Source organism: Schistocerca piceifrons, chromosome 9, assembly GCF_021461385.2.
Source record: "Schistocerca piceifrons isolate TAMUIC-IGC-003096 chromosome 9, iqSchPice1.1, whole genome shotgun sequence".
Classification (NCBI taxonomy): Eukaryota; Metazoa; Arthropoda; class Insecta; order Orthoptera; family Acrididae; genus Schistocerca; species Schistocerca piceifrons.
The window spans coordinates 140,616,294-140,643,905 of NC_060146.1; the positions used below are offsets into that span (position 1 = coordinate 140,616,294).

Genomic DNA, 27,612 nt, shown 5'->3' on the forward strand with positions numbered 1-27,612 from the left:
CTGAAAAAAGCTGATTCTCACTTCAGGTTGCAGCTTGAAACACTGTACTTGTTGAATAAACTAGGGATGAGGTATAATGTTGATTATGATAAACAGGTTTGAGAAACGTATTAATTATTTTTATTTGTAATGAGTTCCATGTTGAAATTGTCACACTGCCTGCGCTGTAGAACGTTTCAACAGTCAGCAATGGGCCCCAGTTAACTGTTTACGTAGGGACAAATACATACCAGCTCCAACTATCTCTGCCAGGAGAGAGCTACTAATAAGTCATGGCTGTAACACTGCCTATTACGGTGGCAAGGTACAAATGATACTGTTTTGTTTAAAATTACTGGAATTTCAACAATGTGCAGGAAATGTATCTCATAATGTCCAAAAAGCAGTTGAAGAAAAATCGAATTTTCTACAGGTGAGTCCAACACTACTAAAAATTTAATAGTGTCTAACATGGAAAATATTATTTGCCTAATGGATGTATTGCAGTATCTGATATTTTAATAGTTATGTTAAATATTGTCAATTCTTAGCATGAAGTAACACTGAATATTTCTCACTAACATGTTTCAGTGGCTTACTGATGATTTGGAGGTAATCTTGTGTGAAAAGTACATTTTTAAGGGAAATACTGGGTCACTAAATGATAACTTTATTTTTGTTTTGTGGGAGAACTGCGAAAACGAATCCTATTATTAATTTCTTGTACTTTTTGTGGCAGTACCTTCTGTTCCAGTTTTACTAGGAGGTCCACATGAACACTTATGGAGAGCACAACATGTAGGGTAATATTAAGTTAAAGTTATCAAACAGTGTGATGTGCACTATCTCAAAGGAACACATTCTGCCCAGTTGGTACAAAAACATTGAGGAGTAGCACAGGAATCACATATATGTGGAAGCACTTAACCATGAGTTGTTATGCCACCCTGAGGATCAGCTGAGTGTTGCCCTACTTTGCCTAAGTGTTTACTTTCAACTCCGGTTACCCTTGCAATGTACTTCCTTTTTTAGCATAATATCTTCGTTTCTGTATGGGGCAAGAAAGAGGTGCTGATGTTTAACTCCACTAGTTACTACGACCGTATTTCCCAGAAATTACTTATGTTTTCCTACAATTTAGAATTGTCAGTTTTTCCTGTTCATTATATCTGTCACCATAGCAAGGCACCCATCGCAATCAACAATGGCACAAGAGTGGTATTCCATTTCTCCTACATTCCTACACTTCATTGTATCCATGCAAGTAATCGGAGTTATTTTGACCAACATCTAGCTCAGTCACTCTTTCTATAATATATCCGATTTTATGCTGCTGTTGCTGCCTTAGCGGACATATACAGGGTGCTCTATTGATCATGACCGGGCCAAATATCTCACGAAATAAGCGTCAAACGAAACAACTACAAAGAACGAAACTTGTCTAGCTTGAAGGGGGAAACCAGATGGCGCTATGGTTGGCCCGTTAGATGGCGCTGCCATAGGTCAAACGGATATCAACTGCGTTTTTTTAAAATAGGAACCCCCATTTTTATTACATATTCGTGCAGTACGTAAAAAAATATGAATGTTTTAGTTGGACCACTTTTTTCGCTTTGTGATAGATGGCACTGTAATAGTCACAAACGTATAAGTACGCGGTATCAAGTAACATTCCGCCAGTGCGGACGGTATTTGCTTTGTGATACATTACCCGTGTTAAAATGGACCGTTTATCAGTTGCGGAAAAGGTCGATATATAAATGCCCAACGGGCGTGTGCTATGTATGCTGCTCGGTATCCTGGACGACATCATCCAAGTGTCCGGACCGTTCGCCGGATAGTTACGTTATTTAAGGAAACACGAAGTGTTCAGCCACATGTGAAACGTCAGCCACGACCTGCAACAAATGATGATGCCCAAGTAGGTGTTTTAAAAAAATGGCTCTGAGCACTACGGGACTCAACTGCTGAGGTCATTAGTCCCCTAGAACTTAGAACTAGTTAAACCTAACTAACCTAAGGACATCACAAACATTCATGCCCGAGGCAGGATTCGAACCTGCGACCGTAGCGGTCTTGCGGTTCCAGACTGCAGCGCCCTTAACCGCACGGCCACTTCGGCCGGCAGTAGGTGTTTTACCGCTGCTGTCGCGGCTAATACGCACATCAGTAGCAGACAAATTGTGCGAGAATAGGCGAGCTTAAAAACGTCGATGTTGAGAATGCTGCATCAACATCGATTGCATCCGTACCATATTTCTATGCAACAGGAATTGCATGACGACGACTTTGAACGTCGTGTATAGTTCTGCCATTGGGCACAAGAGAAATTACGGGACGATGACAGATTTTCTGCACGCTTTCTATTTAGCGACGAAGCGTCATTCACCGACAGTGGTAACGTAAACCGGCATAATATGCACTATTGGGCAACGGAAAATCCACGATGGTTGCGACAAATGGAACATCAGCGACCTTGGCGGGTTAATGTATAGTGCGGCATTATGGAAGGAAGGATAATTGGTCCCCATTTTATCGATGGCAATCTAAATGGTTCAATGTATACTGATTTATTACGTCATGTTCTACCGATGTTACTACAAGATGTTTCACTGCATGACAGAGTAGCGATGTTCTTCCAACATGATGGATGTCCGGCACATAGCTCGCGTGCGGTTGAAATGGTATTGAATAGCATATTTCATGAGAGGTGGATTGGTCGTCGAAGCACCACTGGATCTGACGTCCCCGCATTTCTTTCTGTGGAGAAAGTTGAAGGATATTTGCTATCGTGATCCACCGACAACGCCTGACAACATGCGTCAGCGCATTTTCAACGCATGTGCGAACATTACGGAAGGCGAACTACTCGCTGTTGAGAGGAATGTCGTTAGACGTATTGCCAAATGCACTGAGATTGTCGGACATCAGTTTGAGCATTTATTGCATTAATGTGGTATTTTCAGGTAATCACGCTGTAACAGCATGCGTTCTCAGTAATGATAAGTTCACAAAGTCACATGTATCACATTGTTGAAATATACCTACGTCGTGTATTTTAATTTAAAAACCTACCTGTTACCAACTGTTCGTCTAAAATTGTGAGCCATGTGTGTGTGACTATTACAGCACCATCTATCACAAAGCGAAAAAAGTGGTCCAACTAAAACATTCATATTTCTTTACGTACTACACGAATATGCAACAAAAAATGTGGGTTCCTATTTTAAAAAACGCAGTTGGTATCCGTTTGACCTATGGCAGCGCCATCTAGCAGGCCAACCATAGCGCCATCTGGTTTCTCACTTCAAGCTAGACAAGTTTCGTTCTTTGTAATTTTTTCGTTTGACGTTTATTTCGTGAGATATTTGGCCCGGTCACGATCAATGGACCTCCCTGTATAGATGCAGCACAGTTGTCACAGTACTTCAAGCCTTTCACAATTATAAATCAAGGAGCAAACGGTGCCTTGATCATACCTAGTTGGCCACTCAGAATTTCACTCATTCGACATGAGCTGCTAGATGCCAAATAGGGAAGGAGTAGCGTAACTAAATCCATGGTAGACGATGATGATGATGATGATGATGGAGAGGGCTGTATGCGCACAACGGCAAGGTCTTCAGCGTCCACTCAGTAACAGATTGAGACGGGTGTCAAGAAAACACTCAGAACAGTAAGATAAAACAGAACGTAAAACACAGGTAACAAGCTAGGAAAAATATGTGCCTACCCACACCGAAGTGTGGGACAAAGCACGCCGTCAGCAGTAAAACATGGACAACACAGGTAGAAAGTGGTAGAGGGAGCTAAAACAATATAGCAGATGGAGTGGCTGGCTGACCGCAAGGAAAAAAGGGAAGAGAGAGCCACTTTGCAATACACTAACGGCCTGGAAACCAAGAATGTCTCTAAAGGCTCTGACCGCACGTGTACACATAGTTGTGTTGATGGTAGAATGGAAAGATGTTGATGAGACATGCTGTGCTGAACTCCTTGAGCATTGAGCTACCACATAGTCCTGAGGCTGTGGTGGCACTCCTGCTTCCAGGCTAGCCATATCATGTGTATAATAATAATAATAATGTAATTTTTAATATTTCCTCTTACTGTGACTGCCCATTTATGTATTTGTTGAGAGTGGAAAAGTTAATAGAATTTCCATAGCACACACACACACACACACACACACACACACACACACACACACACACACCTTGGAATACAATTTAATGATTCAGTATTTTCTTCTGTACTTGATGACTGCCTTAGTTGGTCGATTTCATTCATCCTAGAGAGGTATTCAGTAACATCCTGCACTGAGTCCCAGAATGGCAGCAGATATAGCTCTCCGAGTATCATACAACCTCTTACATCATGGTTACCAGTACACATCTTGCCAAACCAGCTGACAATGTGCCATGTATTTGGAAACTTTGATTTACATATCTGCAGATAAGTAATCTATAAAATCATAAACAAGGAAGACACTCTTTCCCTCTGATGTAATAACTAAATCCAACAAATTTTTGTTTATCAAGAAGCATTCTGAGACTAGTTACGACTTAACGTAACTGCACAAAACCAATACAAAAAAATTCATATCAAGAAACTCCTAGTTAATCTCACTGTTTTCCAATACAATATGTTGAGTGAATGATGATATCAGAATTTGTAGACTTTGTTTAATGTCTGCCTCTCAATTATTAACAGGTTTCCTGTCTTTTGTAAAATGTCTTCTTTTAAATGTTTATGAAATATTATAATAATTTTATTCATATTCCATCATCATTCAGCCATACACCTAGAACAGCAGTATTTGACTTTCTGATTTGACAGCCAATAAGTTTACAGCATTATTAAAATCACTTCACACATTTTGGTTTTAATTCATTTACCATGAAGATGGCTGTATTGTTAGCAGCGGATATATTGCTGTCATAGTTGCATGCTGGAAAGATGCTGTGAAAATATAACAATTCCAGTTTTATTCATTTTGTAGGGGAAAACTGCGAAGTCGATTCTATGATTCATTTCCTGCAATTCAGTCAGCAGTGCCTTAGGTTCCTTTAGAACACTGATAAGAGCTAAAATTTCATTAATGTTATTGAATAAAGTCATGCGTGGATGAAACGTAATAAATACGAGAAATTCGTTACAATTTTCGATTAATCATGTAATGAAACAGAATCCTTTAATAACATGTGTTGAAGAAAGAATTTTTAATGTATTGAAAGATTTTATTACAATAGGGAATATGGTGGCTTGACCAGCGTTTTTGAATCCCACGCTGAGCAAGTGAGCAGATACAAGAACATCAGTGGTTGACGAACGATTAATTATTGAGCAGATGGGCCGGTGTGGCCAAGTGGTTCTAGGTGCTTCAGTCTGGAACCACGCGACTGCTACGGTCGCAGTTTCGAATACTGTATTGCGCATGGATATGTGCAAAGTCATTAGGTTAGTTAGGTTTAAGTAGTTCTAAGTTCTAGGGGACTGATGACCTCAGATGTTAAGTCCCATAGTGCTCAGAGCCATTTGAACTATTTGCACATCCCTTCTGTCACCAGGCCATTTGCCTCAGTTCCCAGGTAAAGCTCTAGTGTCTAGTTTCCCATGTTCAGTTTTGTGAAACCTGGTATGACTCATACAGTAGTCCAGAGAAATATCGTTGTGGAAAGTCAGGCACTTTTCGAAAACCTACTTCTGAACCACCTCTTCGAAGCATGATGCTGCACACTGTAGATATAACAATTAAAAAGGAACCTGTGGATCTAACAATTAAAAATGGAGCAGCGAACTGTTGTTAAAATAACAGGAGACATTCACTCATTGAAAGAAAGTTCTTGTGGAACATTTCATATGTCAGCCACTGTTGTATATTGAAGACAAACACTTTCAGCCAACAAAGAAAGTGACACTTTCTCATTGATCATGGGCCCTACCTTGAACAGAGTGGGAAGTGGTTGATGTAGGCCAGTGAATTTCATCACCAGGAGAAACTCCAGATCACATCCTATTTGCATCAGAACTTATTGCAGTAGAAGACAATTATTGCATGTATGTAGTTAACGTTGTCTGTTACCAACGACTTGCTCACATATCAGTGGTTTTGTTGTGAAGAGTGCTGATGGTTAAGTGTGCTATGTATGTACAAAAACTTAGCTGCCATCATGTGTCAGCCTGTTCACATAAGCATCCTTGTGATGCATGTGCTGCCCTCCCCTCTCCCAAGCTGTCCCAACGCACAATACAGCAGCATGCACAACATTGCTGTTGAGCAGTGCATACAGAGAGGCATGGGCAGGAGCATGCAACTATGCATCATTCTATTGAAGTAGCTGTGCACTATACAGTGTGAACCTTATGCAACAAATTAAATATTTTTAACGCAGTATACGTTCACTTACGTAAAAGAAAGATGGCCATCTCCCTGTTTCACCCTCCTAGATGTGTGTGTGTGTGTGTGTGTGTGTGTGTGTAAAGTAATGTTCTTGCTCAAGGTTCAACCAATCACCAGTCAAATTTCTTTACGATACCTTTCTGTTCCGTGGTCAAATTTTGATGATATAAAGGCTGCATATTGCCCTTAAACTATGCTCAATTGACCTGTGAAACTCCATGAATTCGGACAGACATTAAGGTTTAAGATAAGACTTCTAATTACTATATCTCATTTTTGCATTATCCGATTTTGATTAAATAAAGTCTATACGTTACTTCAAGCTACACTCAATTTTCCTATGAAGCCCCCTTGAAAATTCGTCTAGTAGTTTTGGAAGCTAGTGTGCTCAAGCAGACGCCGATATGACAGCTTTTCTTCTTAGAATAGGTATCTGGAAATAAAGCAAACTGGCAAGCACTAGACCAGTTAACACCGCAGATTTAAAATGAAAAGTTAAACAGACTGTTTTGTCAATTTAAATCAGATATTTTCGAGCAGAAAGTGAGCCAATGTGTATTATAAAATAAAATACTGTCAATCCTCGAGTGCACATCAAAAATAAAACGTTACCTCTGATCAGTCTTCGATTGTCATTTAAACTGTACTTACTACTTCATAATTGCAATTTTTCTAGATGATTTGTTTGAATTGCTGAGTAAGATGTATTTTATATTACTTTACATTTCATAAAATGTAATAACCATAGAAAGGAACCTGACATCCCGTGATGAGGTTGGTGACCAATGTTTTATGGATCGACATGGCTTTTGAAATTCGTAGAAAAAGTAAACATGTTTTATTAAAATTAATGGGATATTACTTCTAGTGCTATACTCAGAATTGTATGTCAATAGTAAAACCCAACATACAATTTAAATACTTGGTTATGAAGTGTGAACAAATGCATCAACTAATCAAACATTTGGATGTACACAAACTACCTGCAATTACATTTTTTTGAAACAATGTAGTGTTGATCGGAAGGGTATTGTAATTTTTATTTTGGTTACATTACCTGTGTTTCAATTAGAACAAAATCTAAATTGAATTCTTGTAAACACCCATTGCCATGTAAATAGTTTTGTCTCAGCAATTAGAAGGTCTACACAGGCTTTGCTTAGTGCAAAATCTTTTCCATCGTTCATTACTCTGTAAAAGATTTTATTCGATACTCCACGAGGTGACATCATTTTATGGAATGTCCTCATGACCAATGACTTCTTGGTGACAGGATGGCTGTAAAAATAGTTTCACATGTTCTGTCATATCAATGAGCTACAAAGGAAGGAATGTCTGAAGCTAAATGATAGCCATGCATGCTTTAGTGTCCTGTGGAATATAGATGTGGACATAGAACTTCATAATGTGTGCATTAGAATTCTGTGGTCCATGTAAGGTAGCTTGTTACATCTGCTGCATTAATTAGTGTGGGCATGTTTTCATCATGTTTCACTTTGCAGTAGCTTCGTTATCAGTGGATTTGCCCTCATTCATCTTCTCTGAATACACTCTGACAAGTTTACGTTTTGATACCTAAAATAACGCCTCATATGAACCTAAATCTCTCTGTTGTCTTTTTAAAGAGGTCCAAAAAAGTTATATTAATTCTAGTCTATGCGCTAAAAATATGTAACCCAGTTGGAAGGTAACGTCATACACCATGCATTGAAGGGGATGTTTAGAGACATTTTGCTACCTGTCATATATTAGTGTAAGTTTAACGTTATGAGATTGTTTTATGACAGAATGTTTTCCATTTTTCTGCAGTACTAATCTCGCTGGCGTGCAGAATGGCAATGCTACTGATGACAATGGCAGTTCAGTTTCCAAAGTTTTCGTGGGTGCAGATGCAGGCAACAGGATACAATGCACCACCAGGCAGGAAGCATCCTGTGGGAATGAAACTGATACAAGGCATCTGGCACACAGGCGTGGCATCTGCAAAAAGACGTTCGCACGGTTGCAGGACCTGAACAAGAATACCCACATGGACAAAAGTGATTTTTTATATTCGTGTAACTTATGTCACAAAACTTTTAAAAGGAAGGAAAATTTGAAGAAGCACTGCCGTCTGCATACTGGTGAACGGCCATACAGCTGTAGAGCTTGTAACAAGACATTCACAGTGAAAAGTACTTTGAAGGAGCATTTGCGGATGCACACAGGTGAGCGCCCATACAGCTGCGGCATTTGCAACAAGACGTTCAAATTAAATAGCCATTTACATCAACACAATGTGCTTCATACTGGGGAACGCCCCTACGCCTGTGGCGTTTGTAACAAGACGTTCAGATCAAGTAGCAACCTGAAGAAGCATTCACAGTTGCATACTGGCGAACGCCCTTACAGTTGCAGCGTTTGCAACAAGACATTTGTAACAAATGGCAACCTGAAGGCGCACTCACGGCTGCACACTGGTGAACGCCCCTACAGCTGTGGCGTTTGCAACAAGACTTTCAAATCAAGTAGCCATCTAAAAACGCATTCAAGGCAGCATACTGGCGAACGCCCCTACAGTTGTGGTGTTTGCAGCAAATCTTTCAAGCAAATTGGCCACCTGAAACAACATTCACAGCTTCATGTTGGCGAAAACGTCTAAATCTAGTGCCGTTTGCATCAAGACAATCACACGAAGTAATAGTCTTAAAGAGCATTCGCAGCTGCACACTGTCAAATGTCTTTACACCTATTGTGTGTGTCATAAGCGATTCAGCTGCGAAAGCAACCAACAGCTCTTCTCACAGCTGCCCACTGGAGAAGGACAATGCAGTTGTGTCATTTGTCATACTGAGGAAGCAACTAATTCTTCATAAAAAGTGACATACATATAGTTGTGACGTATGTGTGAAAAGATTTAAAACTAGTCACAAGTTGGAGAAGCACTCACTCTGTCACACAGGTGACAGTTGTGGCATGTGTGTCAAGTCAATGAATCGTCTCAAAGACTTGCAAATATACCCGTGGGCACACCATGGCAAATACTCCACTCACTTTGACTTGCATCATACAGTGTTTAAGAGCGGAAGTCGCTTCACAGTGCTTATGAAATCTCACATCTAGGATGATTCTTATGACTGTTTTGGCTGGAAAAGTTACATCTGGAGGAGAAGCTGGCTAAGGATGTAATTTTTGGGGCCACCCTTATGCTTGGATAATCATGTAGAATTAACAGCTTTTTAATTTATTCGTGTCATATGGAGGATTGTCTAGTTTTTATAATTGCACCATAATAGTCAGTGTGACACGTATTTTGGAGGAAGTAATGTATTATAAGAAGTTTTGTCGCTGATTTTTGTCAAGAGTGTCTTTCATAACACTGTACATCCCTCTCTCTCTCTTCCCTACAGCCCATTCAACCTCATTCCTCTGCAGTCAAATATATTTAAAAACTTGATAGTTGTGACTAATCGGAATCCAATCTTTTGGTGAAATGGTATTGTATTTTTTCCTGTATTACCCAACACTTCGTTTGTGTAGAGAATCAACTGTCAACTTTCCTTTAGGTAGTCATGGACACTCATAAACACTTGACTGTCAGTGAGCCATTTTCCAATCATCTGATTGTGATCAATGTGTGATATGCCTACTAGCATCTGGTCATAATGATTTGCCACATCGTTGCAGATGATTCTCAGTATTTTTACCGTGGAGTCATTGTTAAACACCAATATATGGGCTAATGGACAATGCAGCTTTTTAAGTAATATTCCAGTCTGTTGGCACTTAGTTTCTTGAAGGAAAACAGCATTAGCACATCCACATTATTTGCAATATTATTTCTTAGTGAAAGCTACAGCAAGGTACATGAGAAATTCAGATGTTAGTGTCCATCATGCACAAATGTAGTATGAGTAATAACTTATCACAATACTGGTAACCTGTAATAATATGGCTAGTAAAAATTCAACTGCACCATACATGTTTAAAGAACTGAAAATCGAAGGACCCTGATAATTGGTTTCCATTCTGCGTTGTATGTATATGTTTTTGACATACATCAGTCATGCATGTTCTGAATATCAAATGAGTCTATTCCTCCTTGATTCACAGATTCCATAATCATTTTTGTGTATTTACATTTTTTGCTTTCAAAAGCTAATGTCATAATAGGGTAAGTTGCAAGTCTGTCAACCATAATTCTTCCATGATTAAAAGCAGATAGCTAATACTATGGGTGTCATGTTCGTAGATGAAAGACAGTGACTCCATTTGAGGTCACTAAAAGTGGGAGAAACTGGTCTTAGTGTGTCACAGTGTATCACCAGCGTCCAGTTATACACCGCAGAGAAATCATAGTGGTGTCATACAAAGTTCATACTCAAACTGATGGGTCAATGCAGAATATAATACGAAACATACTTCAAAATCTCTCCTTTTTGTTTAGTTCTGACCCCATATTAGCATTCCATAACAACGCTACCTCCACAGGATTACCCTATTGCGACAACGTAACCCCAAGAGGAAGCTAGTATTTGTGTGCTGTAGCCTTCTATGAAACTTCACGTTAAATGGTAATCGTCGAAAACAAGTTACATCCTGCCAGGACAGAGGTATTAACGAGTCATGACTACAGTGGTGCCTATTACAGTGACAAGCGAAAAACACTATTGGCTTTTTTAAAAACACTGCAATTTTAACAATAAGAAAAAATTTTTGTAATGAAAACAGTGTGTCCAAAAGTACTTCAGTGGTCCAAAAGTACTTCAGTGGAGAGAAATCGATTTATTGTTGGCGAATCCTAAACTATTAAATTTTTAATAATGTGTAGTATGCAACATATTATTTGGTAAATAGTTATGACTCAGTAACTTATTTTAATAGTTATGATAAATATTTTGCATCCCTACAATAAACTTACATAGAAAATCTTTGTATCACTTATGAATATTACTGTTCACCAGCATGTTCCAGTGGACGAGTGATGATATTTACAACAGATTTGTACTCTCTAGTGTAATTCAAGCTCCTATTTTTAGTAAATGTTTTGTCTTATGTAAAATGAACATTTTTAAAGAAAATAGACACATAAATAAATGATAAACAACATTTCTTGTGTTTTGTGGAAGAACCGCAAAGGTAAATCCTGTTACTCATTTTATGTAGTTTGTGTACAAGTGGCTTGTGTTCAGCCTGTTTTCACTATGTGGTCCACATGAATGCTTACGTAGGGCAGAATGTCTAAGATAAAATTACGTTATTTTTATCGAACAATTAACACACACCGGTAAAAGGAACATATTCAGTCCTGATGTTGGAAAAACAATGGAAAGGAATACAGAAATCACCTTACAAGAGTGTCCCAGGAGGAATTGTCAATTTTCAGGGATGTAACGGGAACGATCAAATGGTTTAAATGGCTCTGAGCACTATGAGACTTAACATCTGAGGTCATCAGTCCCCTAGAACTTAGAACTACTTAAACCTAACTAACCTAAGGGCATCACACACATCCATGCCCGAGGCAGGATTCGAACCTGCAACCGTAGCGGTCGCGCGGTTCCAGACTGAAGTGCCTAGAACTGCTCGGCCACTCCGGCCGGCCGGGAACGATCATTTGAAACAAAAAAGTCTAGTAAAAATGGTCTCTAAAATGCGTATCTTAAGAGCTGTAATGGATAAACAGATAAACAAGGTCTAAAATCGACAAATGTTATTCAGCAAGTCGTTGATTACAGAGGGGCGTTTTGTGGGTACAGCTTTGCATTACAGCAGGAAACAGCGTAGTTCCTTACAAACGCGGGATAGAGAATTTCTGTGTAAACTGATTTCTAATTAATTTTACTGTTTTCCAAGGTAATCCACTGTTGTGTGAGTGGTGATATACACAGAGCTTTAAATGCTTAATTCTGTTTTTAAATGGATCTTTACTAAGTAAAAATCAGGCGAATTGCCCCCATTTAATCCTTATACCACTGAAAAAATGAGTGAAATAAGTATTAGTATCAGTGGTGTTGAAAAACCACTGAAATCGTTGAAATTGAACGAAGCTGTAGGGCTCGATGGAACTCATGTCAGATTCTATACTGAATTTTGCGGCTGAATTGACCCCTTTTCTAACTATAATCTATCGTACATCCCTCCTGTAATGAAGGACCGTCTGAAAGATGCTGCATAAATATTTAGCCAGATCTTGATAAGATTTCAAAGTGGTGCAAGTATTTGCAACTTGCTCGAAGTGTTTAGAAATGTAAAATTTTGCTCTTCACAAAAAGAAAAAAAAAACATTATATCCTATGACTGTCAAATCAGTAAGCCATTGCTGGTATCGGTTAAGTGATACAAATACCTGGGTGTAACACTTTGTAGGGATATGAAATTGAATGATTGAAGAGGTTCAGTCGTGGGAAAGCAAGTGGGAGACTTTTGTTTATTGGTAGAATATTGGGGAAGTGCAATCAACCTACAAAGGAGGTTGCTTAGAAATCTCTTGCACGACCCATCCTAGAATATTGCTCATGTGTGGGACGTGTACCGGAAAGGGCTAAATGGGGATGTTAAGCGTACACAGAGAAGGGCAGCATGAACGGTCATATGTTTGTTTGATCTGTGAGAGAGTGTAACAGAGATACTGAAGAAACTGAACTGGAAGACTCTTGCAGATAGATGTAAACTGTCCCAAGAAAGTTTAGAAAAGATGTTTCAAGAACCGGTTTTAAGTGATGACTCTAGAAATACATTACAATCCCATATTTATTGCTCACAAAGGGACCGTGAGGATAAGATTAGAATAATCACTGTATTTACAGAGCCATTCAAACAAACATTCTTTCCACGCTCCGTACGTGAATGGAACGTGAAGAAAACTCTAATAATTGGTGCAATGGGACATATCCTCCGCCATGCACCTCAAAGTGGTTTCCAGAATATAGATGTAGACGTAGATATACACTTAAGCACCAAAGAAACTGTTATGGACGTGCATATTCAAATACAGAGATGTGTAAACAGGCAGGATACGGCGCTGCGGTCGACAACGCCTATATAAGACGACAAGTGTCTGGCGCAGTTGTCAGATCGGTTACTGCTGCAGCAGTGACAGGTTATCAAGATTTAAGTGAGTTTGAACGTGGTGTTACAGTCGGCGCACGCAAGCTGGCCAATCTGCGATCTTTCTAAAACGATTTTGAAGAAAACTGCCGGCCGCGGTGGCCATGCGGTTCTAGGCGCTATAGTCCGGAACCGCGCGACCGCTACGGTCGCAGGTTCGAAACCGACCTCGGACATGGATGTGTGTGATGTCCTTAGGTTTAAGTAGTTCTAAGTTCTAGGGGACTGATGACCTCCGATGTTAAGTCCCATAGTGCTCAGAGCCATTTTTTTTTTAAGAAAACTCTCATTCTGACACATCATATAATTTAAGTCGCCTGCTTCATGACGAACCACCTACCATTTCGTTAATGCTCATAGTTATTGTGATATTTCGGTAGTACGTAAATTACTGCAAGAAATTCTTAGTTTGCAGTAGAAAATAGGTGTCGCTATGAATTTGTGTTTGATGCGTGTTAGGTTACATGTTGCTGCATATTAAATGTAGGTAATATATTTAATTACTCTTTATATTTGACAGGATATCGCTGTCTGTTTCGAATCTCGGGAAAATGGAATGTACATAAAGCACTCCGACACGAACTCGTGCGTCAGTGAAAAAAACTAGAATTAAATATTCATATATTCGTCGTGTCCCATAAATGTTTTGACATATCGAAACAAGATTTTGGCAAATTATAACGATTACGAGACTGTTTCGTCATACGATTAATATGCGGAATTTCCATATCCACAGCGATATTCATCTGACTACAGATTTTTTCAAATAAACAAAATAATTATTGAGGTCCATGGTGAAACGAGAACTGCTGTGGGTTTTGTACGAGGGCAGTCCCAAAAGTGAGGTCTCCTATTTTTTTATAAGTACATAGACCTGTTTATTTCTACAATGGTTTGCATCAGTTTACAGCTTCAACATTTAGCTATTTTTCTACATAATCACCATTTCTGTCGATGCATTTTCGTAGACACTGTGGCGTTTTTGTATGCCCATGTCATACCGGCTCGCGGCCATGCTGTTCGGAAAGTTATGAACCTCTTCTTTCACCTCGTCGTCGGAGCTGAATCGCTTTCTGGCCAAATGTTCTTTTAACCTAGGGAACTGGACGCCAAGTCAGGACTATAGGGTGGGTGCGTGATTATGTTGCACTGAAACTGTTGCAGGAGAGCAACGGTTTGCCGAGCGATGTGTGGGCGAGCGTTGTCATGGAGAATGTGTACGCCCTTGCTCAACATTCCTCTTCTCCGGTTCTGAATTGCCCGTTTGAGTTTTTTCAGAGTCTCACAGTACCTGGCAGCGTTAATTGTGGTTCCAACGATTCAGCTCCGACGACGAGGTGAAAGATGAGGTTCATAACTTTCCGAACAGCATGGCGGCGAGCTGGTATGACATGGGCATACAGAAACTGCCACAGTGTCTACGAAAATGCATCGACAGAAATGGTGATTATGTAGAAAAATGGCTAAATGTTCAAGCTGTAAACTGATGCAAACCATTGTAGAAATAAACAGGTCTATGTACTTGTAAAAAAATAGGAGACCTTACTTTTGGGATTACTCTCGTAACAATATTTTCAAATGTTGTGAATTCCTAAGGGACCAAACTGCTGAGATCATCGGTCCCTAGACTTACACACTATTTAAACTAACTTATGCTAAGGACAAAACACACACGCACACACACACATACACATACACACGCCCGAGGGAGGACTCGAACCTCCGGCGGGACAGGGCCGCTCGGCTGTAACAATACAAGTGAAGAAGTTGCACGTTAACTTTTATAGTGAGAATTTGCTGTTCATAAGCTACTGACCTGATTTGCTCTCGGTTGTTAGTTTAATAATACACTATTTCAGGATTCTGTGGCAATTTCAACTGCATTACAGTGTTAGTGAGATGAATATTTCTAAACTCTGCTGCGTTTTAACAAGAGAGGCAGATATAACGTGGCAACAGGAGAAGTCACGTATTCCTCAAAACTCGTCACAGTCCTTCATGAATCAATGTGCCCTCAACAACCTTCTTGGTATTATGGCTAACACCTCAAGCCAAGCCCTGTTGTGTAACATCTGCAGTGGCTTCTTTTGTCGGCATTTCAATCTCAGTGACCATGGTCTTCTTGCTGTTTCTTGCTACATTACTTTTCGCCTAGGCCCATATATTCTGTCGGATTTAAATGAGCATGATTCGGATGAAGCCTGATTAAACTATGTCCTTTACCGTTAGCCAGTTCGTCAACATGGTAGTGTGAAGTTTTGGCTTGTACAACACTGAATGTTCCATTAACTTCGCCTTATACATGGTAGGTTAAACTTTATCTCGTGGAATATTTGTTTGAACCCAGCGAAAAACATCCGCTTTTTTCCATTGCGTTGTTGGAGCTTTACGCGTCACAACAGTGTAGCATGGCGTTTTGTCCATTACTACTGTCGAATTCCGAGGAATGTTTTGCAGCAGAATGTTGTCTTCCCAGCTGTTGAACGTGTTCTTGGACGACACTTTTATTGCAAATCTCGTATTCAGATGTACCGCAGTGTTGTCATTAACGCAACGCCAAACAAAACACTTGTTCACAATACCTCACGAATACAGAACACTTGAACCCCAGAAAATACGACTTTAGAGCTGACAAACGTTGATGCATATAACGCGTGACACCACGTGATACTGTTTACTCATGATGTGACAACAAGGGCCCTCTACCAACCGAACCGGTGGCGGCGTGGCAGGGAAAGCCATTGGTGTTACCTGGTCAACGGCGTCACGTCCCCCTCCGGTCAGCCAATCGTCAAAAGTCGCAGCTATTTTAAATACACTACAGTGGAAAATTTGGTAAAAATGTTTTCAAAGTACGTCATTAATGAAATAACCAACAGTCGCCAGTTCCTCACCGGAATAAGAATAATTAAACTGAAACTGGACTTTTTACTCGTAAGCAATCTTATGTAAGAATAGTTTTTCGTGTCATGACATAGGTACAGTACCTAACGCACACTTTCAAGTACTTCGCACGACACACGTCACAATAGTCAGTTAATAATCAAATAGCAAACACACATACAACATCTTATATTAATTTTCAAATATCAATTACAGTAAGATTGTTTACTGGGTGTGGACAGAAACTTTCTTGTTGCGGTACTCACCGTAATGCTAACTGTCGTAATTGAAATAAGCAAAAAGATTGTTTAAATATACTCGTTGGTAAGGACTGTCATTTACCTAGCAGTTACTCTGGTATTCCTATGTAATAAAAGTTATAAATTATGCCACAAGCTATAAATTAGAAACCGTAGTTTGACAGTGAAATTCAGTGTCCAAGTCACATAAAGTTTTACAACCCATTTTTTGATAATGAAAGTTACTTTACTTTCAACAAATAAATTAATACTGCTTTTTGCATCATTGTATTTCTGATATTATTCATACTATAGCCAAAGATTTCATTATTACGTAATTGTCCAAAAGTTGGAAAAATTATGTTTTGATAATCTAACAAATTAATATTCACTTCATTTTCAGTTCATTTTCTGATTATCTCGGTTCGTCAAGAGGGATAGGATGCATACTACTTGGATAACGACTTAGGAAAATTATTTACGTGACAATATGCACGAAAACAATGTTACTTAACCAATAAAATTCCAACTACGCTGATAAGCCAATTACACTTCTAATTATAAAAAGCCTAGATCTTATTTCACTTTATGATGCTGTTGGTTTGTCGAGCGACTTGATTTAGCGGTAAAATAAGGCATAGGTTGATCTTCTTGCCATACCATAGCCAATAACAAGTGCCCACAGTACTCTTGATGTTATGTGAATTACTGTTGCTGCATTTGTACTATACTCAATATATGTCATAGACATACCTTTCCCATATTAAACATCCGCCAAAACAACCATTACAGTTTCACTGCTCCGCACTTCGGAAACAGACTTCATCTCCGCACTTTTGCATAGCCACACCGGCGAATACACACAATCAACGACAACAGTCTCCTCGCGACCCCGAACTGCTGCTTCTTTGGGCGCGCTCGCACGCCCAGCGATAATGCATTTACAATTTATTATATTCTTTGACAATAACTTTCACCTGACTAGTCCAGCGTGTCTACTTACAAAATGTTAACATTCCATTCGCATTCTCTTTTTTAAACACTAAATAGCATTTGTAACTTGACAACACATTTACAAGAATAATATTCATCACAACTAATAAAACAAACTTCCTAATACACATAGAAAATGTATGATCATCCACAGTGTTGTGGTGTTATAGTGTACCCTTGATGACTGCATGACACAAAGCTTTATACCTCGCCTGTGCCTGTGAACTCCAAAATTTGACTGTTGACTACTGGAAACATGTTGCCTGGTCGGACGAGTCTCGTTCCAAATTGTATCAAGCAGATGGACTTGTACAGGTATGGAGACAACCTCACGAATCCATGGATCCTGCATGCCAGCAGGGGACTATTCAATCTGCTGGAGGCTCTGTAATGGCGTGGGACGTGTGCAGTTGAAGTGATATGGGACCCCTCATAGGTCTCGGTACGACTCTGACAGGTGACACATACTTAAGTATCCTGTCTGACCACCTGCATCCATTCATGTCCATTGTGCGTTAGGCAATTCCAGTAGGACAATGCGACACCCAACACGTGCAGAATTGCTACAGAGTGGCTCTATGAACACCACTCTTCTGAGTTTAAACACTTCCACTGGCCACCACTCCCCAGATATGAGCATTATTGAGCATATCTGGGATGCCTTGCAACATGCTGTTCAGTTGAGATCTCCACACCCTCATATTCGTACGGTTTTATGGACAGCCCTGCAGGATTCATTGTGTCAATTCCCTCCAGCACTACTTCAGACATTAGTCGAGTCCATGTCACGTCGTGTTGTGGCATTTCTACATGCTCACGGTGGCCCTGCACGATATTAGCTTGAAGGTATATTCGTTGTCATGTGATCAGTAGTTGTTCACCATACCCTGTCACTGTTGTGGGTTTATTTATTTGTATTTGTAGACTTAAAGTGCGCAGCAAGTCCTGTAGTCTTCTGGTGTATCTATATTCCTCATAGTGTCTGTATTTCAGATTCTGTATGGTATATGTTTCATTGTGTCTAAATGTCTCATTGTGTCTATGTTCAGTAACCTAATAGTTATTAAATAAACATACAATGGTTGCCCAAAAAAGTAAAGCAACGCATGTTTTTTCAGCCGAAAACAGTGCTACGAATCCGAAACGTTACGTATGTATTATCTGATGTCTCCTGAGTGAGCGCGCCAAGTTTTCGTCATTTCTGACAGATAGCGTAGCTGCAGGACACTTTCAAAATGGCGTCGGTAGGTGATTCACGTTACAAGCAACGTGCCGTCATTTAATTTCTCACTGCAAAGAAAGAAACCGTGGGGAATATTCACAAACGCTTGTGCAAACTCTACGGAGCATCTGCTGTCGACAAAAGTACAGTCAGTCGCTCGGCACGGAGGGTGAGGTCATCAAAGGCGGTTTGGCAGAGCTCCACCATTTACAGCGGTGAGGGAGACCATCCAAGGCTGTCGCATCTGACACACCTGACCTAGCCTCCTCGGACTTGTATGGGCCATTAAAGGATGCCATTCGTGGAAGACATTTTGAGGACGATAAGCAAGTGATTCACGCAGTGAAGTACAGATTCCGTCACAGGGACAAGGACTGGTACTGACAGGGCACACACGGAATTGTTTTGCGCTGGAGGAATGCCATAGAATGGGATGGAGATATCGTGGAAAATAGGGTGTGTAGATAAAACAACATTCTTTCATGTGTGTAGTTCTCATTATGTTCAATAAAGAATTTTTGGAGAAAAAAGTGGGGTGCATTACTTTCTGGGTAACTCTCATATTTGTTCACACTAGTAATGAACAGTCTGTAGTTTAGTATTGATCAACTGTGCATGAACAAACATACAAGCATAAACTAATGAAACTTTTAATTAAGACAAACACAACACAAAAAAATCTGATTCGATTTAGTTACTTACTGTGAGGACTCATCAACAAAAATGGAGACTGATTTGTTTTTTTTTTTTTTTCAAAAATGTCTATTACTCCATTTCAGTGGAAACATGATTTTTTTTGAAGTTCTCTCCTACTTAATGCACTTTATATAGCTCCTCTGCCAGTCCTCAAACACATGATGGAGGCCATTTTTTTGTCAGGTGCTTGAGAATCATCTTACTTTTCTTGAGCACTGCTTTAGAGTTATCAAATCAAATACCCTGAAGCTTTGCCTTTAGTGATGGGATTTAAAAAGAAATACAGGGTGCAAAATCGGACCTATAAGGCAGATGTAGTACAAAGGTAATGTTGAATTGAGCCAGAAACTGCATGACTTTATTTGTGACATGGGGTTGCATGTTGTTATGAAATCGTCACCCTGTCCAAGAAAGGATGGTCGTTTTCTTGCAATGTGCTTCCTCCGTTTAGCCAATATCGGCGTGCTGTAACAGTAGTGTGAGGGCAACTGCATGATGGTAAACCAATCCATGACAGTCAAAAAACGTGATCACCATCACTTTCCATGCAGATGGAAGAACTTTTGCCTTTTTAGTATTGCAGAACCTGTGCGACTTTCAGCAGCATTTCCTTCAGTATCGTAATACCCATATCATTACCACTGATAATCGATTCCAGAAATGTATCCCCTCCATGAGCAAAGACGGCGCAGAACCTCACGGCTTGTTTCCATTGGGGCAGCCTTTTGTTTGGGAGTCAAGAGATGTGGCTCCCAACAGGCACAAACATGAGTCACATGGAGATGATCATGCATAATCGTGAAGACACTCCAATATGCAATTCTCAGCGCTTCACTGAGTTTACGAAATGTTGCCCGCCGATCCTCACAGTCAGTCACAGCAGAAGCACAAAAATCACGCAGACCTTGCTTCAGACAAACAAGTTGGCCTTGTTTGAAGTCCTTGAACCACATAAACATTGTCGCATTATTTAGTGCCTGTTCACCATACACTGTAGCTTTTCGTAAGAAACGTGAACGTACGGTTTAAACCAGAGGTTTCCAAACTTTTGTTTGTCACGCCCTCCTTCTGCCGAAAAGAAAACTTCCGTGCCCCACCCCCCTAAAAAATATAGAGATTTTTATTAATTATCAAGAAACTATTGAAAAATTTGTGATGGTGACGTCATGTAACATGGTGGGCTGTTAATGTATCGAGTCGCAGTTAGTACGTCATCAGTCTAGTCTAGTGATTATAAGCCACTCCTAAAGTAAAGAAAGTCCTTGGTAAACAAGGAAAAATATTTGCGACCTTTGCAGATTAGTGGATGCGGGCCATTATCTTAAGCTGAGTGTAGCTTCTTACTTTCACTCATTATCAGAAATAGTCACTCAGTCACGGTGTTAACGAACATCACTGATTTGTACGCCTATAGCGCTCCCCATTGTTATTGCGCATAGGTTGACATTTATGTCAACGACGACAGTTACCGAACGGCGACAAACGCCCAGTTCTCAGAACCAGACAAAAAATAAAAAATAAGTTTTACGAAATAATTCTGCAGACTACACAGAACTTTAAAAAATATGAATAAAACAACTTCCTTACCTTGATTACATTCCCTTGCTGCACACCATTTCTTCACCAGTATACGATTTTAGCACTACTCTTCGCTTGCCATATCTAGGATAAACTTTCGCTGTGTCTTCATCCAGAAGAAATACTATTATTAGTTGAAATAACATACCACACGTAACATCAGAAGCCATAAGGATCACATGCGGTATTTATATTTAAATCAGATTCACTATGTTTATTTTATATTGTTTCCTGAAAATAGTTTTTTTGTAATTTTACAGTATTACCTACATGTAAGGATAGATAGGAGAAAAATAACAAGTTCTCTTATAATGTGACGTATTTATTATAAAAATATCATTTCCACACACATATGGCAGGAAACAAACAAATAAATCAATGTGAAGGATGAGCTTGCATATTTTTTACAAGATTTTGAATTCTTGGCTGAATAGTAGAAACTGCGCAACGTAAATCATTGGGTTTACTGAGTTTGCTTCTACGCTTATTTTTTATCGCCACTACCGCTGAAAATGCTCTTTCGCACAAATAAGTGCTTGAAAATGGTAAATACAGTTTCAGTGCTTGTTCTGCTGTGCTGGGATACACCGTGAGATATTTCACCCAAAATAAAGGCTTATCCATCTTCTCAAAGTCCTACTTCGCTGCAGAATCATTTTTAATTTCTAAGATTTCCTCTTGTAGTCTGTCTGGCAACACATCCACGTCAACGTGAAATGGATCCGTAGCTAACCTATAATAAATTTTATCATCACAACTCTTAGGGAAGTATCGTTCGAATTCATCAATGAGGTGCTGTAAATGTTTCGATATTTTACTCTTAGTATCAGTATCCTTAAAATCGTTGTGAAATCTGGCTTCTTCCAGGATTCCAAACAATCTGGGAAAGCAGGAATAACTGCAGGCTAAAATTTTGCGTTTCCATAGTTGCAACTTATCAGTAAACGCTTTGATGGCATCCCGATGCAAAATTATGTTTGACTCTCCATCTTGTAATTTCAAATTCAATGTGTTTAAAGATTCGAAAGTATCTGACAGATAAGCCAATGCAACATGAACACCAGGCTTTCTAAATTCCACATATAAATCAGTTTGTTTGTTATTTTCCAAAAACTGCATCACTTCGTCTCGAAGTTCAAATAATCTTCCTAGCATATTTCCTTTTGAGAGCCAGCGTACTTCTGTATGAAATAAAACTGTTTTATACTCTGCTCCCAAGTCTTCACAAAGAGCCGTAAATAACCTGGAATTTAACGCAATCTTTTTAATATGATTCACGATTTTGATGCACAATTTCAAGACATCATTGAATTCCTTTGGAAGTGTCTTCGCTGCCAATGCTTGACGGTTTATTACACAGTGGATAGCAGTAACACTAGGGTTTTTTTCTCTGACCATCTGCACGAATCCTGAGCGACATCCAAGCATTGATGGGGCGCCGTCTGTGAATACGCCTATCAGTTTCTGCCATGATAACTCATTTTTACAAAAGAATTATATGAATTGCTTTTGAAGATGTCTTTAACTCTGTAGAAAACAGCAACTCTTCTTTAATTGCTTCATTTTCTACATAGCGAACGAAAGCTAGCAGTTGGCAACAATTCGCAACGTCGGTACTCTCGTCTAACTGTATTGCGAAAAACCGCGATTGTTTGACGGCCGTAACTAATTGATTTTGTATGTCTTCGGCCATATCATCAATCCGACGTTTCACAATATTGTCAGAAAGCGGTATTTGTGAAAGTTTTTGTTTACTTTTTGACCCAAGAACAGTATCAGCAGCTTTCAACAAACAGGGTTTGACTAATGTCTCTCCGATAATATGATTTTCTTGGTCCTTGTAATAAGTAGCGATAACTCATACGAGGCTTCCAGTACCTTTTCTGATGTCTGAGCGAATGATCCAGCAGTGTCCAGCTTTATCCGTTTGAAATTATCACATTTTGCAGCAAAAAATTCCTTCGGCTTCTCTTTCAATGCACCATGCTTTGCCCACAAATGGCGTTGCAGATGAGAAGGTCTCATGGAGTCATTGCTCAATACCTCATAGCAAATAACACATTGCGGCTGGTCAACACCATTTTTTGTATAGAAACAAAACCGTATTTGATATAATCATCATTATATTTACGTTTTATCACGACACTCATGGTGAAGTAAAAAGAAAACAAGAAGTTAACAGTATAATTTCGCACTAACACTGATTTTACTGAGACACAACTGTGAAAGATTCAATGCGATTTCAGCAAAATCCAATACATCAGATGTGTTAACAACTGCAAGCAACCAACTGAAATAAAGGAAAGCTACTGTCATCTGTCGGCACCTCAGATGACTGCCTGTGATGAGTGGGGCGAAGAACGGGGAAGCCCAGCCACAGCGCAGATAGTCAGTGCACTGTCTGTCTGCGACCTGGTGACCGAGCAGGGCTCTTGCTGGGAGAAACGGGCTTTTCCCGGATTACGGCGGAAACAGCCCACAGGCACCCTAAGAATTTGCTACCAGTTCTGCGGTGCTGTTCTGAGCAGTGCAGCCTGAGGTTTTATGCGAAAATCGTTTTCGTGCCCCTATCTTTCGTTACTTATAAACGAAACGTTATAAGTTTTGAGATAACATCAATGAATTGGTTGTCAAATTTCACAGTAATTAAGTAAGGTCATGGATACACCTCACACATCGCTGGAAACTGTGTACAGTGCCAAGCAGTTATCTCTGTACTCGTACCAAAAGAAGCCATTGTCGCAGCGGAGGACGTACACTAATTTCAAACGAAATTATGCCGTATTTCAAAAAGGCAGAAGAAAAATAACTGTTTTGTCAGATAAGTAATGCGAATGAAAGAGCTGTAGTGCTGACCGTTCGAAAAAAAAAAAAAATTTGCCTCACTAATGGACTTCATTCTCTACCTAGCTGGGTTATGTTTCATTGTTAGCACTCACGACAATGTTACCAGAACGGCGTGAAGTACTCTGCTCAAAACGAACACTTGTACTAGTTTCGCATTCACGTCGTGCACATTTTTCTGGTGACAAAGGGCATAACCCTGGCGTCCAAATTACGAACCCACCAGTTCATCTGAAGCGTATACAGTCTGTTAAAGTCACTGTAATCGCATCACATGGGGATCCGCGGGTTGACAGGGTAATAAAACGGCATTTTTGCAGTTACGCACTATAAGTGATTATTACTCTGATGAACATAGCCTACTACGGCTAAAAGTTATAACATGATTACGTTCAGTTCATGTGTACAAATGTACGGAATAGTTAATACCTGATATTTCTGTTTTCCAATTGTCAGAAGTAAGTTGTTTACAAATCTGATATATTAGAATTAACGCATATCGCCTTCGTAATTTTGAGAGTTCCTATGTGTGACATTCTAAACGTGATCTTCAAAACCTGAATGTTCTAGGATAGGTTATTGAGATAGGATTGCGGGAAGTGGGACGACAAACGATTGCATTTAGCACCGTAATCTATCATTAATACCTGCACATTCATTTTTATTAAAATATCGATATTAAAAAGATATATTTGGTTTATACCGCTAACTCCACCCGCGCCCTCCGTGCAACAACATCACGTCCCCCCCCCCCCCCCCCCTCACCAAGGGGGAGCGCCCACCAGTTTGGGAACCTCTGGTTTAAACGAACGCTCCCCTCGTATCACTTCCATCATTGGTTGGCTGGATGGTTTGGGGGAAGGTACCAAACAGCGAGGTCATCGATTCCCTTGGATAAGGGAACGGTGGGTAAGGAAGTCAGCTTTGCCCTTTCAAAGGAATCATCCCAGCATTTGCCTGAAGCGATGTAGAGAAATCATGGAAAACCTAAATCAGGATGGCCGGACGCGGGTTTGAACCGTCGTCCTGAATGTGAGTCCAGTGTGTTAACCACCGCACCACCTTGGTTGGTTGTCACCTCCATTGACTAATACGCAAAATACAAAGAGCGTCTCCAAAATAGAGCATTATTGCCAACCTACCGAAACAAGAGTGCTGCTTCCTGTGGATTATTATGTATAAAAAACATGCTCTTTTCAAATATCCATGTTACAAATACGAAACTTATCACGGAAGCAAGATCAATCCTCGTGTGAAGTGTCGAGCTAAAGGCTGATTTATTTGTCGATTATCCTTTGAATATGAGTTCCTGTACGAAATTTCTAGTAGTTTACGACGACCGTTCTCATGACCACCCGTAGTCATTCAAATACCATTTCACTATCTTAGAACAATCTTTTTTGCTAGGCATCAGCAGAGTCTACATCAGCCTTCTTAGTGCAACATTTGCTCTACACTCTTTAAAAGATAGTATCCACTGCTTCACGACCAAACTGACGTCATTTATGGCAGTCTAAGCAAGCTCGCTCATTTAAATTTGTAGCCAGAGGCCTCTGGTTACTGGGGCAGCCATGACAATATTGCTGTAGATTGTCCCAATATATCATTGAGATTCAAGAACAAGAGTGTCTGAAAGTACATGCATATATTACACATTGTTTTTCTGTGGTCACTATCAGTTAATCATTTAAACATGGTGATATTCTGAAAGTTGATCTGAAAATAACATCACTATCAGTGGACATGCCTACCTTTAAAATGCAGAAATTCACAAAACGTTTGGTGCATAATGTATGCCTCACATGAACTTAAATCAATGCCTCAATCAAGCCGAAAATATTCTGTGAAGTTGCGACAGTGAGCTGCTCATTCAGAATGTAAGGTTCAGACAGCTTCAAGTATCACATTTTTGGAGCGATTCTGATATTTTGTGACCCAAGTGTAGGTTAATATAATTGTTCATTTCCACGATTATACTGTATGACAGCACTTTGTGACTTGCATTTTTCACTTTTCTAATGTGCTGTCCGCAATGACATGGAGGACGACAGTGATACTGATGACAATGACGATTTGGTTACCAAATTTTATCTGTGTGCAGGAACCAAAAACACGATAAATTCTCCACAAAGCAGGAAGCATCCCATCGGAATAAAAGTCGTATAACGTATCTTGTTTATAAGCATATCATCTGCAAAAAAACATTTGCACTGTAGCAAACGTATTTGTCTGTGAAATACGAGCGTGGCATTGTTGTCAGTGCAGCTTTCTTCTACAGTGCATGCGATTGGGCCTGTGTAAACCATACCATATTGATAAGATATTTTGTAAATACCAGCCTTGCGCATTAACAAATTGCCCTTCATTGATTCCTGAAGATCTGCAATCTTCAATGTTGGATACAGAATCACTTTGACCTGAAATCTCTGGAGAATTTTGGTTATCTTGAACGAAATATTACGAACAAAGAGAAGAAAAGCTTGAGATTTTACCAGTGTGATCTCCTCTCTATTCACTTTGTGGTGTTAGATTTTAATTGATAGTGCCATGTTAATCTGTTGGGTAGAATATTACTTTTTCCTTAACACTGTATTTAAGTGGGTGAGCTCTCAGGCAAATTGTCCCGATGTGAGATTGTGTGCAAGTGTTTGGAGCACACTAATAGTTTTCGACAAGTAATGAAAACTCAATGATTGCAAATACGAAGCAATATGAATGAATATACGTTAAACTGAATGCTCCATAGACTTATCATTCCTCCATCTAACCAAAACGTCTAGGAAAGACAAATAACAATAGAAAATTAAATTCTCTTATGAACTGTCGAGGTGGTATAAAAACTCCATTAATCTATGTCCTCCATGAGGCCTCACTAAGAAAGTATCTTCCACAAGCCTCTAAAATACAGTTGGTGTAAGGGCCATTGATTCCATTGCTGTCTCCTTGATAGCGATGTGTGACATTGGGACATGAGTGCATATAATGTGCGAGTGTTTAAGCGATCTCTGATATGTAACTGTGGCAACTACTACTACAAGTCTGGTGGACTCTTGTCCTAGTGTGGCAAGGTGGGAGTGGTATTCGTTGTTGTTACTGTCCAATCACGTGGTAGGCCCTTCCTCCTCCTCCTCCTCCTCCTCGTCCTCCTCCTCATCCTTTGCCCTGGTGACGGGAGCTGAGAGAATCAACTTGGGATTATATGCTACTTTACAAACCCAGTCCCAACATCAAGTTCCCGATTGATCTACTTATTGTTTACAATAGTGGTATTTTGAACATGCACACCAATCCACCCCCTCCATAGATCATTTAAGGACATAGCATGCAGTTAGGCTACAATTTGAAACTTTCAGCTACCTCAAATGTAGTGGTCTTCCTACTAAATGACCTAACTGTGCCAGTATCGGCCAATAGAAGGCAAAGGGAAAAATCCAGAAGAGTTTGAAAACCGGGCAGTTACAGGATCTAATCCTGCAAGAGACACCACACCCAGTATCCACCGATAGGATGCTAGAAAAAACTGCGTGCACATAAAGGTTATTGATTTAATTAATTAGTCAATCAGACTGATAGTGTGAAGGAATATCTCCAAGACATCCATAGCCTTGCATTTTCAGAAGGGGTGGGGGTTTCCCAGGTATTTGCTGCTTTGTTCAGGACAAAGCAGGGGTCAAGATGGCACATGA

General features: G+C 39.8%; 1 protein-coding gene across 4 annotated transcripts in view; it reads left to right on the forward strand.

The window, feature by feature from the left end:
• The window catches only part of LOC124717057 (zinc finger protein 501-like), a 295,897-nt gene that overhangs the window by 199,810 nt on the left and 68,475 nt on the right, over window positions 1–27,612 (forward strand). The window contains exon 8 of one of the 4 annotated variants that reach the window (XM_047243740.1): window positions 8,192–11,386. The exons of the other annotated variants lie outside the window; for them this stretch is intronic. Coding sequence (XP_047099696.1) covers window positions 8,192–9,023 — 832 coding nt within the window. The 3' untranslated portion in view covers window positions 9,024–11,386. Of the gene's footprint in view, window positions 1–8,191; window positions 11,387–27,612 lie in introns of those variants that run through there. 4 annotated transcript variants of the gene reach the window in all.